Source organism: Neomonachus schauinslandi, chromosome 14 (genome assembly GCF_002201575.2).
Source record: "Neomonachus schauinslandi chromosome 14, ASM220157v2, whole genome shotgun sequence".
Taxonomy (NCBI): Eukaryota; Metazoa; Chordata; class Mammalia; order Carnivora; family Phocidae; genus Neomonachus; species Neomonachus schauinslandi.
The window spans coordinates 74,631,432-74,647,477 of record NC_058416.1 but is presented as its reverse complement, the minus strand read 5'-3'; the positions used below and the strand labels follow the sequence as shown (position 1 = coordinate 74,647,477).

The following is a 16,046-nucleotide window of genomic DNA, read 5'->3' as shown; positions in this document are numbered from 1 at the left end:
GAGGTGATGGTGGTGATGGTAGAGGCGGTGGTAGAGGTGGTGGCGATGATGGTGGAGGTGATGGTGGAGGAGGTGGTGGTGGTGGACATCCTTGCCTGGTGACTGATCTTAATGATAGTGCTTCCAAAGTTTTCCAGTGGGCAAATGGTTTGCTGTTAGTTTTCTGGTAAATATCCTTTTTCAAGTTAAGGAAATTCCTTTCTATTCTTAGATTGCCGAGATTTTGTGTCGCAAGTGGGTACTGAAGTTTATTAAATATTTTCCAGTATCGGCTGAGATGAGACAAGTCCTTTTTCTCACTGTGGGGAACTGGAGGCAAACATCCCTGGGGCCATCTGAACGGGCTGGGTTTGTCTCGGGCAGGGAGCCTCCCTGCGCCCTGTCCGCCTTCCTGGTCTCTCCTTTCTTCTTCCCTAAAACACAGACGCTTTTCAAGGCCTGAGGAGAGCGAGGCATCAGAATAGAAATGATTTCCCCGTGCTGGGTCAGCGCTTTCTGCCTGCCTGACTTCGGCTCCTGTTTCCTGTCCTAATCCCGGCGGGGCGAGCAGTTCCCCCCAGCTTGTTCCAGACATAGCCCGAGACATTCTGAGGTTGCGTTAAAATGTTGGTGGCAGACAGACGGGGGGCATCTTGAAGCCTTGCATTCCTCTCCAGGATGCCAGAAGAGGGGTGGGGGGAGGTGGGGCGGGTATGTGGTGGGGGAGGAATTTTTCTTGTGGGGGGGTTGATTCGGGGTGTGGGGAGAAGGGCTGGTTGCTAGGCGAAATCGGCAGAGATGAATCATGTTCTGGCGTGAGTTGGTTATTGGCTAAAATAGAAGTTGTCCAAGTTTGTGGAATCTTTTTGTTTGAGCTGGAAGGGAATATGGAATCATTGGGTTCAATCTTCTCCTTTTGCAGAGAAACTGCAAATACAGAGCGGGAGAAAGATTTGCCCAGGGATTGAGAATGGGTCTCTTTTGCCTCCCACCTTTTTCAGGACCCGTGGCCAAAACGGGCCTTTGGGAGCACTTCCCGTATTGTACACAGTTACTGTTCTAGGCATCGGAGATTGACTGGTGAGTCCTCAGACATACCTTCCCTGAGCAAGGTGAATCCAGAGTGCTGTGTATGGTGGAGAAAATGGACAGGGTGATGAGCTAGTGAGTAGGCACGGGTTTCTACCTGAGCCAGGGTGGACGGGATGAGAATGGAGGAGGCAGCCTTGGGAAGCTCTGGGGAAGGGGGCTCTGGGCAGAGGGGCCAGCAAGTGCAAAGGCCCTGAGGTGGGAATGAACTTGGTGAGTCTGAGGGATGGCAGGGAGGCCACTGGGGCTGGAATGGGGTGAGTGGGGCAAAAGGTAGGCAGGTAGGCCTCAGGGGCCAGAGAGACGTTCAGTGACAAGCTGTTGCTTGGCATGAATCCTGACATCTCCTGCCCTGTGGTGCTTGCTAAGGGCCTGTCCTGTGGATTTAGTAAGCACCTACTGTGTGCCTGGCTGTCCTGGGCACTTTGATTGTGTGACCGCATTTTGCCCTGTAACAGCCCCTCGAAGGTTTTTTAAATGAGAAGGGCCCACACTTGCTTGTGGCCATGCAGTGTAGGCGGCCCTGACCCAGGCTCTCTCCCTGAGGCCGTCAGCTCCATCAACTTGGCCAGAAAGGGACTTGCCTGCACGAGCAGATCATCCTTTGGTTCAGCTCCCTAGAAAAAAGAGTGGGAAAGGTCAAGAGGAGACAGATTGCGGCGGCCGCCCAAGAAGGCTTGCCAGGAAGCAGGGCCATGGTGTCCCAAGCCTTTGGGGTTAGAATGGATGAGTACCCACTCGAAGGGAGATGGTCTCAGGGGCCCTGCTGTTGTGGGAAAGTGAGCAGGATTCTGGGGCTGCAGGGCAACTGGGACAGTGTGAGAAGCTCCCATAAAGCTCCTTTGCCCCCAGATAGTAAACCCAACAGATGCCTGGAATTCCACCATTAATGATTTATTCATTGGTGGTAAGCCCTTGGCTCTTCTTGTAATACACACATCTCCTTTGGAAAACAAGTGGGAAGATGAAGGCTTGAAACCAATATTGTGATAAATTCTAGAGATTGTAAGCGACAAGGGCCCAGATGCAACTCGGAGGGGCTATTCGATTTAGAGCTCCCCGTGGGATGGACAGGCACTTTTGTTGGGGGTACACTGCTGTCCATCTCCTCCCTCAGCCCAATCCTGCTTTCTTACCCCCCTTCCACAGGTGTTGATATCAGGAACACTCCCAAATAAATACCCTTCATGCTAAGTTCCACCTCAGAGTCAGCTTCCTGGGGAATCTGACTTGTAACAATGATGGTGATGATGATGGGGATGGTGATGATGATGGGGATGGTGGTGATGATGAGGATGGTGGTGATGATGGGGATCATGGTGATGATGATGGGGATGGTGGTGATGTTGAAGGGGATGATGGTGATGCTGATGATGACCATGGTGGTGGCGGGGGTGATGGTGAAGGTGATGACAGTTAACATTTATTGAGTGCTTACTCCTTGCCTGGTTCTGTGTTTTTTTAACTTGACCTATGATAATCCATTCAATCCTCACAACAATCCTATGACTTAGGAGCCAGTTTTCTGCTGATTTTTCAGAAAGGGAAATCAAGGCTCAGAGTGGTTCGGTACCTGCTTAAGGTCACATGCAGGGATCATGGCAGAGCTAGGATCAGAACCCAAGTCCCCAGGTCCCCATCCAGGGCTGCTCCCTAAGGCCAGCGACCCAGGGCTGCGTATGGTGGGGAGGTGTTTGGGCAGAGGGGGGTCCAGCCCAATTTCCCCACTGGGGCTTCCTGCGACCCATTGGCCTGAGGTACTGGGGGCAGGATGGGAGGCCCCTGGACCTTCTTTGGCACCAGCAGCTCTAGGCCAGTAATAGTTGTCCTCACCCTGGGGGCCTTTTGGAGTTATTCTGGGAGCTGGGCTTCTCTGAGGTGAGACCAGGAGCTGGAGTTTTCCCAAGATAACTGGGCGGGGAGGGTGGTGGTGGTATCTGAGGCTGGACCTGGGGGAAAGCCATGCCTGTGGTTGGCCAAGCACGGTGGAGGGAGCTTGCCCAGCAAGCCGTGTATGACAGAAGTCACAGCTGTGTGTGTCCTGCACGGGGGCAGCCAGACTAGGGCTCTGCAGCATTTAGAAGGCCTTACTGTGAGGGCCACTGTGCTGGAAGACATCATAGGTTGAAAACTTCCAAGGTTCTAGTATTTTAAAATGAGTGACAGTAGCAGCAACGTAGAAGTAAGAGTAACTGCAATTACTACGCGTAATGGTCATAATAACACCAGTGGTAACAGTAATCAGGGCAGGGGAGGGAATGCAGTAGAGAAGCAGCAAGCAGAGTGCCAGGACTCTGGATCCGACAGCCTTGGGTTCGAATCCCGCCTCTGTCACTTCCGAGCTGTGTGGTCTTGGACATGTCACTTTACCTTTTAGTTTCTTCATCCGTAAAATGGGATAATAATAGCCTTTGAGGCTTCCTGGGAGGAGTCCATGAGCTCCTCTGTATCAACACCGAGCAACTGTGCCTGGCAGGTGGTCAGGGCTGAGCTGTTGCGCGTGATCATAACCGGCACCGCGACAACGAGCTCTGTGTATCATGTGCTTTATTGCATTGTCTCATTTAATTGTCATGTCAACTTGACTGCGTAGGTACTGTTTTCATTCCCATTTTGCAGATGAATACGCTGAGGCTCAGGGTGCTTGAAGTCCCTTGTTCAGGGTCACCCAGTGGCAGCTGGTATTTGAACCAACCTTTCTGATTTCAGTGCTCCCAGCTCACTCTGCTTTGCCCTGCTGGTGCCTCCCTGTCTGGGGATGGCCTTCTCTGGGGGCGGGGAGTGGTTTTTTGAGGGTTGGCTGAGAAAGCCAGCAGATAGGCCAGAAAGAGCCACTGATGAGGAATGTACTCTACATCCATCTTCTGGTTGGGGCTGGAACTCATCTGCAGGGTCCCCCTCACTCTACCAAGACTCAGTGGGACCTAGAAGTATTCTGTCCTGCCATGAGGATGGACACAGAGTCTGCACTCCTGCCTCAAGTTCAAGGAGCCTCAGTTATCAAGAGGCACCTCTCATTTGTTTGGCATTCATTCATGAGAGAGAGAGCACCGAGCAAGGGGGAGCAGAGGGAGAGGGAGCAGACTCCCCGCTGAGCAGGGAGCCCGATGTGGGGATCGATCCCAGGACCGCAAGACCATGGCCTGACCTGAAGGCAGATGCTTAACCGACTGAGCCACCCAGGGGCCCCTCATTTGTTTGGCTTTTAAAGAAGACTCCAGGATAGGGACAGCTAGTTTTAACAGGACATGCTTAATGTGAGGATCTAACACTGTGCATTCTGATGTGGCCCCAAGTGGCCAAAATCTGGGAATAACATCTAGGAAAGGTTAAATTAGAGACATGGTCATAGTTGTGGTGTGGTGCTTTGAACAGGGTGGGAGGGGGATAGAGGACCTCAGCAGAGTGCCAACCTACCGCTTCCTAGCTGTGTCATCTGGGGCAAGTCATTTCACCATTCTGAGCCTGTTTCTCCATCCATCCACCCATCCACTGACCCACCCATCCATCTATCTATCCACTCACCCATGAATCCATCCATCCACCCACCAATCCACGCATGCATGCATATATCCATCCATCCATCCATCCATCCATCCACTCAATAGGCATTTAGGGAGTCCCCTAATACGTTAAGAACTGTACCAGGTGCTGGGTCCCCTAATTAAGACATTGCCATGAAAATAATCTACACAATCATCAACAGAAAACTAAATTGTGGACCTTCATACATGGAATGTTGTGCAGCTGTTAAGAATGCGGCAGGTCTATGGGAACAGATAGGGAATGGCCTTCAGAAATATGGTCAAAAGGAAAATGAACATGGCAGAAGCATGTATAGTATGTTACCGCCTGTGTAAAAAAGAAGTAAGAGAACGGTCTATTTAAACACATGTATACTCGGATTTGCCTAGAGAATTTCTGGAAGGACACCTAAGAAACGAGTATCAGAGATTGCCTCTGGGGAAGGAGACTGGGGAATTAGGGATGGCAAGGACACTTATATAGCACTCTTCCATTTCAGGTTGTTTGAATTTTTTTCTTGTAGCACGTTACCTATTTAAAACTGAAAGAAAAAAAAAGACTCAGTGTCTGCATAATGATTTGGAAAGACAACAGAACAGCAAATTACAATGCTGTCCATACACATATGTGATTAAGAATAGGGGACTGTGAAAGCAGAGAGAGGCACCTAGCTCAGCCTGGGACAATCTAGAAGGCTTCCCAGAAGAGGTGATGCCTGAGATGAGGCTCCCAGGCTGAGTGGAGGTTAAGGGAAGACTTTTGGCAAGGGCATTCCTGGCGGAAGAATAGCAAGGGGAAGGCCTAACGGTAGGGTTCGGCATCCTGGAGCAAATCCATCGATGTGGTAGGAAAAGTTTGGACAACTGGGAGCCATGGACAAGGTCCCTTTTGTTTAGGAAGACCCCTCTGGCAGCCACGTGCAAAGTGGATCCCAACAGTGAGACTGGAGGCAGGGAGACTAGTGGGGAAGCCGGGAGAGAAGAGGAAGGTCTAGACTGAGGCAGACGCTGAGGGGCAGAGAGGAAGGGACTCAGGAGCTCTTTTGTAGATGGGAAGTGACACCTCCTCACAGGACCGTGCACAGCCACTGAAATCATTTTAGTGAATTGATTTGCAGAGTGCACCGTGGTCTCACCCATGGGTGCACACTGGAAGCTCCTGGGGAGCTTTAAAAACACCAGTGCTCAGGCCCCACCTCCAGGACATGAGATTTAATGAGGCGCCGGGGTTAAACCGGGCTCCCAGACGACTCTGATGTGCAGCCAGGTCAGGGCCATGATGCTTGGTGGTGAGGTGGTCAAATGAATGGATTGGGGCTCATCCTGTGTTGGTGTATCATCTCCATGTGAAGGCTCAAGGCTCAGGTGAGCCTCTGATGTGCGGCCGGTCAGAATCTTTGGTGTGTTCTCCCAAAAGCAAACCAGGAAGAAGTGTGGGCTTTGGCTTGAGTTGGTTTAAGTAATGTCCACCTCAGAGAGTTGTCACAAGAAGGAACAGAATACTAATGTAAGGGCCTGGCACGGGGCTTGGGTGCGGGATACTCTTGAAACTTCTACATCCATATCTCTCTGCCGAAGTTTGACTCAGAGGTGCTCAGATCTACTTTAAGCTCATTGAAGGGTACACGATGCCCTCGTGTGGTTAAAACTAGATTTGTCTGGGCAAAGCGGGGAGAGGGGGAGATCTTGAATGTAAGTCACAAAAATTCGTTTCTTTTAGCTGCACAACCACGTATTTTGAGCTTTGGACTGTTCTGGTAATGTTGCCTGAGCTGTTTGTGAGCGGCCTGTGATGTGCAGAATTCTGGTTCAACCCTCAAGAGGCAGAGAGGTCTCATTTTTTAAATTACAAAGAAAAGCAGTGGGGGAATTGCAGTGTTGCCATATATAATGAAGAAGGGAACGAGACCAGCTTAGCCTAGAGGGATTGTGAATTAAATAGTAGAATGTGCCACACAGGACAATTTGACATGACTCCACCCAGAGGCCCTAATTGGAGATTCTTATGAGGCCCTGTTCTGTGGCCCTCTCCACAGGCTATTGAGGGAATTGCCTTTGAAGTTCTGGACTCAGGACTTCTCCAGGACTCAGAGGACTTTTTTTTTTTTTTTTTTTTTTAATTTATTTATTTGACAGAGAGAGACACAGCGAGAGAGGGAACACAAGCAGGGGGAGTGAGAGAGGGAGAAGCAGGCTTCCCACAGAGCAGGGAGCCTGATGCGGGACTCGATCCCAGGACCCTGGGATCATGACCTGAGCCGAAGGCATTCGCTTAACCAACTGAGCCACCCAGGCGCCCTTTTTTTTTTTTTTTTTAACAAAGGAGACATATTTAAGAGAAGAGACAGCCAGCCCACGCCTGGACAAAAAACCACCATCGGAAAACACACATCTTACTTTTGAAGAGTTGGAAGATTTGAGATGGTTAGCTGGTACTTTAAGATCATGTTTTTGCTAGAAAATTGGGCCTCCTTTAGTGGGATTTTGGCTGATGCAGGACTGTGGGTACCTCGCAGAATGATACCCACAACCCTGGGGGACAGATGGGGGTCAGGAGGGGCGGTGGGTAGAATGTTAGGCATGCGGGGGCCAGGGATGGATGTTCTTTAAACCTCACGTCACTGTACACGGAGAGACAGTTCAGAGTGAACTACTTGAATAGCACACCTGTGCAGGGCAGGACAGAGAATGGACAAAAGCAGTTTCTTCCCTGTGGCCTGGCTCCCCCACTACCCAGAACCATCCAGGCGGCCATCAGAAGTCACAGGCATTAGAATCACCTGTAGGGACCTAAAGCCAAAAATGATGGGCCTAGAAATCTCCATTTTCAACTCATCCCCTAGGTGTTTTTTTTTTTTAAATCATACTGTTAACAGCCTTTAATGTATGAAATCTGAATCCTGTCAGTTGATATACACATACCTAGATAAACTTCTTGGGTCAAAGTTGTGGCTAAATTCATTCTTAAGTTCAGGGTTCCAAGCGGCTGGGCCAGTTCTCTGAAACCTCAACAGCCTTTCCTCACGATATTCATCACACTGGATTTTCATTACCAGCTTATCACTCTCGCACTAGACGGGGGGCCCCTTGAGAGCTGACGGGCACATTCATTTTGCTGTGAAGTAGGTACCAAATTATTTGTTACAGGAGTAATGTACATGTTTCTCTTCAAAATTATTGAGTATTTGAAAATCCTCAAAAAAAAACGGACACCAAGGCTTTTGAGATGTAGCCTGTGCTAAATCATTTTCAAGACTTGGAGCTGAAGCATTTTAGTATAAAAAGCTGGTACCTCTATACGCAAACTAGTAAGAACTTCAACTTCATCATCTGTTCTTTTAGCTTTGCCTTCTAGAAAAATCCTCAGCTTTATCCACTCTGGCTGCTATGTTCGGAGATCTTCCAGTCTGGGTGACTTTGAGAGCATCATTTGCAGGTGCGCAGCTCAGCCTTCTCCTGTAGTGCTGGTAGTATGCCTTATGCCTGTGTTCATGTTGCTTCCCCTTTTGTCATTTGAGGTCCAGACCCACCTCTGTGGTGGCCACTACCGAAGGCAGATTTTGGTAGACACTTTGAAAAGCTTGTTTTGCCAGAGGCTCCACGTGCTTCAGGGTTTGCAAGACGTAAGGTTCTACAAATTTCCCCATGCCAAAGGGCGGTCTAGCTGCTACCGTGGCCGTGGCCGTGGCCCTGGCTCGGCCTCACTGCCCTGAGAGCGCACTTCATCCCAGCCCGGGGGCCACCAACTCCACCCCTCTACTGGAAGGTGACAAGGCCACCACCACAGACACAGGTGCTCCCCCCCCCCCCCCCCCACGCAGCTGCTCTGTAGCTTTAGGGGATTGGTGGAGCCAGTGTTTCTCAGGTTTTAGCATTTCACAAACCAGTGAAATTACAAAAAGAATCTTCTGGACTCCTGTTGATTTGTCAATCTATTTTGTAAAGTACAACGAAGAGATGGCTCTCTCCTTTCACCTTTGCCCCCATTCCATAAAACGTGACACACATCTGGCTGGCTCTGTCCATGGTCTTTACTGTCCAGTTTGCTCAGAAAGGTGCACACATCATCATGGTCCTGTACCTGGGAGCCTCAAGGGGCTATGGGCAGGACCCTGGGGTGAATGAGGGATCCAAGAGACAATGCTTATCAGAGAAAAACATGGTCTTACGTTCTTTTATTTTATATATATACGCAAATCTGTTTTATGTACAATAATTGGTTCTATCAAATAATCATACCGCGGCCTTCTATTGGTAATCTTCCCCAAGGTAGTTTTAGGTGAAATTAGATATTTGTGCACTTCGTGGACTACCGCACTTGAGCCTTCGTGACTAATTTCAGTTTTGAGGCCAAGCATACAAATCAAAATATAAACAGGGTTAAAGCGCTAAGAGTGGGCTGAAAGAAAGCACAGGACTTGGAATGAGTAAACTGTATATTTTGCTTGCATGGCAGCCCCCAGGTAACCAGCAAGTGCTATGCGTGTCTCAGAGCTCCTTTACTATAGCGTGGGGGGCTTTTGAACATCTGTAGTGATTGCGCGGCAGGTGGACAGACAGCAGGTCTGACCTGCTGGATGCTTTGCTGAGGGCTCACTGCTTCTCCGCCTCTCCTTTCTTGGGTTCTTGTTTCAGTCTGTAATCCGCTAGGGCAGCCCTGATTGCATCTTCGGCCAGCACTGGAAGGAGCACAAGGAAAGACAGTTTGTAGACTGTACAGAGAGGGTCTTGGGAATCGCATCTTTAAGAGCTGGAGGGCAGTGGTGCTGGGAAGGGCTTACCAGAGCCCCCCGGCCATAGTGCTGGGGGTCAGGAGCAGGCCTGGAAAGCCAGCCAGCTGTTTCCTGAGCCCAATTACTCCTGCCTGTGGCTTAGGAGGCAGACTAGGGTTTAAATACCTGGGATTCTAGGCTAGTCCCTCAGCCTCCTGGAATCCCCTTTCTGTTCTATAAAACTGGGACATTCTTTCCTTGCCGGGATAGTGTGAGGGCTTAATAAAGTGACATGTCAGAAGGCCACAAGAGTGGTTAGTTAGTTCTCATCTGCTCACACAGAAGTCAGGAATAAATGTAGTGAATGCTATTTGAGCAAGCTGCCATAACGTAGGTCATGCCACTCTGTTGACAGGTGGCATCTGCCACATCCTCCTTAGGGATCCCAAATTCGAAAACTCTTACTTTGGAGTCAATATTAAAATGAGGCTATGTGGGAAAATAAAAGTAAGCAAGCGGCAGAGAGCAGTAGCTAAAGGCTGCAGTGCCCAAGAAGGCCAAACGAAAAGGCTGGGGGTTTCTGAAAATGTTGACAAGCTATGGCCTTTATTTCTGGGTACTTGGAATCCCAGCTCAGGTGGAAAGAACTCGGGTCTTAGCAGACTTCCTGATGACTGTGTTAGCACGTCCCTGCCCCTCAGTTCCCCTGTGAGTCTTACTCTGGCAAGAGGCCTGGCTCTCTGCTGATTTTTAACTAATTTGGTCAGTAAGTTAAGGCTACTGTTTCTCATTCCCTCCTTCCCCTAGAAGGTTGAGAGAAGATGGAAAAAGCTTTAGATTTAAGACAGAGACTGAACTGGAACGTCAAGTGTAAGTCCTAAGGCATCTGGGCTTTCTCTTAGGACAGCGTACAGGGGACTGTTGCACGACAGGGCTTAGTCACTCCATACGCACGTACACATGCAGGCAGACTGATACACGTAACTGCACCTGGGAAGGAAGTGGTAACACATGCGACAGACAGGATTATGGCAGAAGCTGAACTTTCTCCTTCACTGGTCCAAACGTGACTCCCAACGGCGCGGGAACAGCACAGATTCTGGAATCAAAGATTGGGGCATAGGGCCTGGCTTTCCCACTTAGAAGCCATGTGACTGGGGTGCTTTAAGCTGAGCCCTGCTTTCCTGGTAAGAGGGAGAGATGATGACACCGTCTGTGGACTAGAGGACAATTCTGAGGCTTAGAAATGATACCACAAAGTGCTCGCCTGATGCCCAGCACACACCACCTCCTGTAAGACCCTCCTGGAGATAGGTTGTGAGACCCAGGGGCTTTAACCATCTGAGGGTTATGGACTCCGCGACCAAAACGGACTTGCCATTACTCTGCACAAATGCCAGTTGATGCCATTACAAAATTACTCCCAACTGTGCAAGCTCGTTGGCATTTTGGAGCAGAGACTTACTGGAGCAGTGCAGTTTCACGGGGGGAAGACAGAGCTCCTTGGCGATGTCCGTGTTCTTGATGGTCAAGGCTTCCTCCACCTGAGAGGCATATGTGAGAAAATAGTAGTTTTAGTGATGCTCTAGCGTGAGGAACAGGCAATAAACAAGGAAGGCCATAGAGGTCCTGAGGACAGGGTAGTGGGGGATGACTTTCCATTTAACAACCCCAAAGGACGCTCACTCGTACGTCAAGGCTGCAGCTGGGACTGTCCAGTATGGAGTATACACACTCCACCACTTGGCTGGGTAAGCAAGGCCGGCAGAGACACTTCTACAAGCCAGCCAGTGAGACGTCTCTTAGGGGTCTGCTTGAGGCCAGCGACAGGAGTCTCTCTTTAAATTTAAAAGTAGTGGTTTCCTATTCTGGTTTTGTAAGCATCAGCTTCACCGATGTCCTTGTACCAAATGTTTAGAATAAATCCCTTCAACTAGAAGTGCTGACTGGTGTCAGGGCGGTCAGAGAGATGGCAAGGAGGCCAGTGGCACTCCAGCACTTGGCAGTGGCACAGACCGGTCTTGGGATCATCCTCTGCCCAAAAGAGAGTCTGTCTGGTTGAAACAGACCAAAAAGGATGCCTGAGTTTGCTCGAGTGCCCAAGGGCATGGGAGGCAGATGCACGTGGAACGGAGCCCTGCTGCTGCCTTAAGGAAAACCGGGGTTCCCCATCTGTCCCCCGGTTTCTCAATTCTGACTTCAAGGGTAAGGCTTCACATTCTCTTCCTAGTTAACTCAGATGGGAGGACCTCAAGGTCAAAGAAAGGCCCTCTTCCTCCACTTTCTGATCACAACTCAAAGGCCAGATTCTGAGAGCACAGGTACCTTGTCTCACTTCCCCTTTTCCCTGAGGACAGGTCTTTTTTTTTTTAAGATTTTATTTATTTATTTGAGACAGAGAGAATGAGAGAGAGAGAGAGCACATGAGAGGGGGGAGGGTCAGAGGGAGAAGCAGGCTCCCTGCCGAGCAGGGAGCCCGATGTGGGACTCGATCCAGGGACTCCAGGATCATGACCTGAGCCGAAAGCAGTCGCTTAACCAACTGAGCCACCCAGGCGCCCGGACAGGTCTTAATAGATCACTTCAGAGGCACCTCCTCCAGATCAGGTTAGGTCTGTGCTCGCCGGAGAAACTCGCCAGCCAGAAGGCCCAGAGCCACAGGAAGCAGGGGGCACAAGGTATTGCTGTAGAGCTGCCCAGCTCCCCAAGCACACACCTCTGTGACTCAGCTCCCTGAACTTGGTCCCTTGGGGCTGCAAAGATAAGCAGCCCTGTATTTTCGCTTTTCCAAGAGGTTTTAATGACTGGATTTTAGAAACTCCAGCTCTTCACTGGGTTTGGGACCTTCTACCTCTGCAGCTGCTGGGAAAGAGGCTTTGGCAGAGAACAGAACAGAAAAGATGCTCCAGCTCCTCTCATTTCCACCCTCAGAGGGTCTGCCAACGAGCCACCTAGATCACTGTTCTGATTTATTTGTTCACTTTGCCTCTATCTTTGCGGTTTTTGATTCTTTAATTCCTCTTTTAGCACAGGCTAGTTTGTTATTTCATGAATCCTTACAAGCCACCTGCAATCCTTCCTGAAACATGATGGAAGGAAAAATAAGAACACAAACCACAGTACAACCTCTCCCACCCTTAGACTCTAAGAAATTTTAATCAGCAAACTTGGAGAAAGCCATAGATTTCTTTGTACAGAGGGAGAGGTGAAGATTTTTTTTCTATTTAATTAAAATCAAAACTAAACAGAGGTGCCTGGGTGGTTCAGTTGGTTAAGCATCCAACTCTTGATTTTGGCTCAGTCACCATCTCAAGGTTATGAGATTGAGTCCTGCCTCGGGCTCTGTACTGGGCGTGGAGCCTGCTTCTGACTCTCTCCCTCTGCCCCTCCTCCTCCTCTAAAAACAAAAACAAACAAAAAAACCCTAACAAAACACCACCCAAACCCCCAAATAAAAATGATCGACAAAAACCCCCCAAATAAGAAACACTTAACAAAATTATCCATAATCCCCAATGTGGAGAATTTAATCAAAACCTGAGGAGAAATTTAAAAAATTCTTAGAATATTTTGAAAAAAATCAGCCCCCCATAACTAGACCCTTCTCTTAACTCAGAGGCAGGTTTGTCAGGAATGTGATTTAATTCTGTCAATCTGCAAGCAACCTTACCGTCTTCCCTTTTACCCATTCAGTGGCTAACGAGCTGGAGGCAATAGCAGACCCACAGCCAAACGTCTTAAACCTGGCGTCCACAATCTTCCCCTTTTCATCCACTTGAATCTAGAAAAGACAGAGGAGTTAAGCAGTGGTTCCTGGCACTGCCCTGTAGAACCTGCATTTATGGGGTTCACTGGGGCTCTCCCCAAGGGCTTTGGTCTTGCTTTCCACACCCTAAGTTTTAACATTACTGAATTTGCTTTGTCACAAAGGGCTTGGTGATGAAGTGTTAAATGTAGGAATGATCATCAGAATGATACAGGCCTACCCGGTAAAGATAAGCTGAAAAATATGCGCCCCCCCCCCCTTTATTTTGCAACCCTAGTCTGCTTTTTGGCTATGAAGTTCTGCTCCTAGCTGCTCTGTCAATCTGCATCTTTAAATGCTGGGAGAGTCTGCAATAAAGGTCTCTGGTTAGTGCTTTTTAGTTTGGCATGAAATGACATCTAGTGGTTTCCTCCTGCCTTGTTTCTGTTTTCCAAGATAGGCATGAAGACCTCTGGCAAGCTGCCTCCTCACCACGATGAAGTAGATGTGGACAAAGCTACGGTTTACTCAAAGCGCCAGTCACTACCTTTGTGTTGTTTCCAATTTGGGGGAGGCTTGACATGTGGCATTTCCTGTCTCACTGGGGATTCCTAACTGAATGGTTGTGGTTTTCCTTTGATCAGTAAAATTCACAAAACTTTCTACTTAGCTGAAGTTGGAATTTAAGCTGATAGTTGAGTAGAAAAGCGACACCAGAAGGGGCCAGCACAGTGTACAAGAGAACTACTGCCCTAATAATTGTTAACTTCGAACCATGTCATCATCTCACAAGAATCCATACAGAGCCCAAGTGGAAAGCTGTGCGTGCAAATGCTTTGTAAACAACGAAGCACCGTATGAGCAATGGGGTCAATGTCATTACCATCAAAGATAAAAACCAGTGGTACCTGCAATTTCATTACATCACCACATGCTGGAGCCCCCACCAATCCAGTTCCAACATTTTTTGATGTCTTGTCAAGGGACCCCACGTTTCTAGGATTTTCATAATGATCAACAACCTGAAATGAGAAGGTTAAGAGAAATCTATGATCACCCTTTTTTGTTACTGGCCTCCCCAACCCGGTAAGCTCCTTGAAGTCAGCAAGCTGAACCTGGCAGGCAGCCACTAAGCATCAAACTTCACCTGGGGAGGAAGGCTTACACTTATGTCAATGGGACTTTATGACCCAATCTTTATGTACCTCTTCTCCAACTACCTTCAGAGATTTGAGTTACTGGAGAAAAATCAGCAAAGTCATGTCTTAAATCCATAGTTTATTTTGTTTTTGTTTTAAAGAATTTATTTGAGAGAGTGAGCAAGAGAGAAAGCACAAATGGGGGGGGCGGGGCAGAGAGAGAGAAGCAGACTCCCCGATGAGCTGGGAGCCCGACTTGGGGCTCTATCCTAGAACCCTGGGATCAGGACCCCGGCTGAAGGCAGACGCTTAACTGACTGGGCCACCCAAGCGCCCCTCCATAGGGTTTTTGATCACAAATAATTACCTGATCTTTACCACCTAAGTCACCAGATTTAGGCTCAAATAACATTTCTGGTATTTCCAAATAAATCCATCCTCAAAGGATGATTAGTATTAAGAATTTAAAAAATAAGTACGGTCCAGTAATCGAAGGATTTCCCGGAAGCCTCAAGGAGAATGTTACACGAGGAACAATGCTATGGAATGTGTCCATTTGTGTATGATAAAACAGTAACTGTCCCACTACTCGATTTCAAGGGCCAAAAATCACTCTGGTGGAGCAGCGCACCCTGGTGGCTGAAAGGCTGCCAGCCCACGTTCGTCGAGCGTGTATTGTCAACAAAACACACCCCTACGCGGGGGAGGAGGGAAGTCCCAGGCAGACGCAGAAGTCAGAACAGAATAGTTACCTATTCAAACTGGCACACAGAGGGCTTTAATGTAACCTTGAGACTTGTTTACTAGTCTAAGTCTCCGATCTTCCAGTCTCTCTTACCCACTTACCCGACCACGGATTTTGACTCCAAGCGAAGGACCTACAAGATAGTACTTCGTCTGGACTTTTTGCCCCATGTTGATTCTTTAGTCGTTCCCGAGTGGGAACTTTATGCCCTCGGAAGGCAAGGGCTGCAAACTATGCACCTATCCCGTACCCCAAAGCCTTCCCCCCATCCCCGGCAAAAAAAAAAAAAAAAAGGACAAAATTAAAACATTATGACTGTTGATTACGTGTCTGATTCCATTCGGAGGCTGAGTTCCTACAACAGTAACTGCACCGTAAATGATCTCATGTGCTGGGCACCATGCCGAGAACTCCACAAACACTATCTCGTGTAGGGAAATGCTAAGAACCCATTCTACAAATGGGGAAAACAGGTTCAACGCAGAGCAGGGACTTGCCCAAGGTCATTTGGATAGGGCAATGGCCTCGCTGAAGCCGGAGCCCGCGCCAGTGTGCGTCTGTCCCTGGAGTCAGGCTGGCAGGTCATAACAAGGCCCTCCTTCCTGGGCTGTTGGGTTTTGAGGCACGAAATCACAGCCAGCGGCGGGGCCCACGCGCAGCGGTTAGTTTTATCTGCGTAGCGAAGGAAACCTAGTCCAGTCAGAGTCGAGTGAGGGGGTGGCCCCTACCCCCGCCGCAGTGGGGGGGGGGGGGCTCCCAAGGCCGCTCACAAACCCGCGGCCACTCGTCTCCAGATCGGGCCTCCGCTGAGCGCCGGCATACCTGGGTCCTTTCCGCGGTACTCGCCCTCCCGCCCCCTTGCCAGTGAGGGTCCCGCGCATCCCCTCATCTGCCGCTACCTTCTTGTGATAGAGCCGGGCCGGAGCCGACAGTTCCCGGGCAGGCAGGCGGGGGCTCCGCAGCAGCAGGGCCGACGCCGCCCGCCTCAAACGAGATCCTCCAGCCGCCGCCATCTTCCGGCCTTGCGTCTGCGCAGGCCGAGCGCGAGCCGGAAGGGAGGAACGCGCCCCCGAGTCGGCTCTCGGCTTGGAGCGCGCACCCTTTTTCGTCACC

The 16,046-nt window shown here is 49.5% G+C and overlaps 1 protein-coding gene across 2 annotated transcripts; it reads right to left on the bottom strand.

Moving 5' to 3' along the window:
• Nucleotides 1-8,723: 8,723 nt before the first annotated feature.
• Nucleotides 8,724-16,038, bottom strand: ISCU (iron-sulfur cluster assembly enzyme). 2 transcript variants are annotated; one of them, XM_021703442.2, is made up of 5 exons: nucleotides 15,833-16,033; nucleotides 13,958-14,071; nucleotides 12,975-13,085; nucleotides 10,770-10,848; nucleotides 8,724-9,271 (listed from the first exon to the last, which is right to left on the bottom strand). In XM_021703442.2, the coding sequence occupies exons 1-5, from the start codon at nucleotides 15,944-15,946 to the stop codon at nucleotides 9,186-9,188; spliced, it is 504 nt and encodes a 167-aa protein (XP_021559117.1). In that variant the 5' UTR covers nucleotides 15,947-16,033; the 3' UTR covers nucleotides 8,724-9,185. The 2 variants fall into 2 exon arrangements, with proteins under 2 accessions (XP_021559117.1, XP_044776958.1); XM_044921023.1 differs by lacking the exon at nucleotides 8,724-9,271 and adding an exon at nucleotides 10,342-10,403 and having other exon boundaries at nucleotides 15,833-16,038.
• Between the last annotated feature and the right edge of the window lie 8 nt (nucleotides 16,039-16,046).

Excerpts from the sequence above, each read along its gene's own strand:
- ISCU (XM_021703442.2), bottom strand. The coding sequence starts at position 15,946 with ATGGCGGCGGCTGGAGGATCTCGTTTGAGGCGGGCGGCGTCGGCCCTG. Across the intron at positions 13,086-13,957 it reads GTGATGTAATGAAATTGCAG|ATTCAAGTGGATGAAAAGGG; the intron begins GTACCACTGGTT and ends TGTCTTTTCTAG. Across the intron at positions 9,272-10,769 it reads CGTGAAACTGCACTGCTCCA|TGCTGGCCGAAGATGCAATC; the intron begins GTAAGTCTCTGC and ends TGCTCCTTCCAG.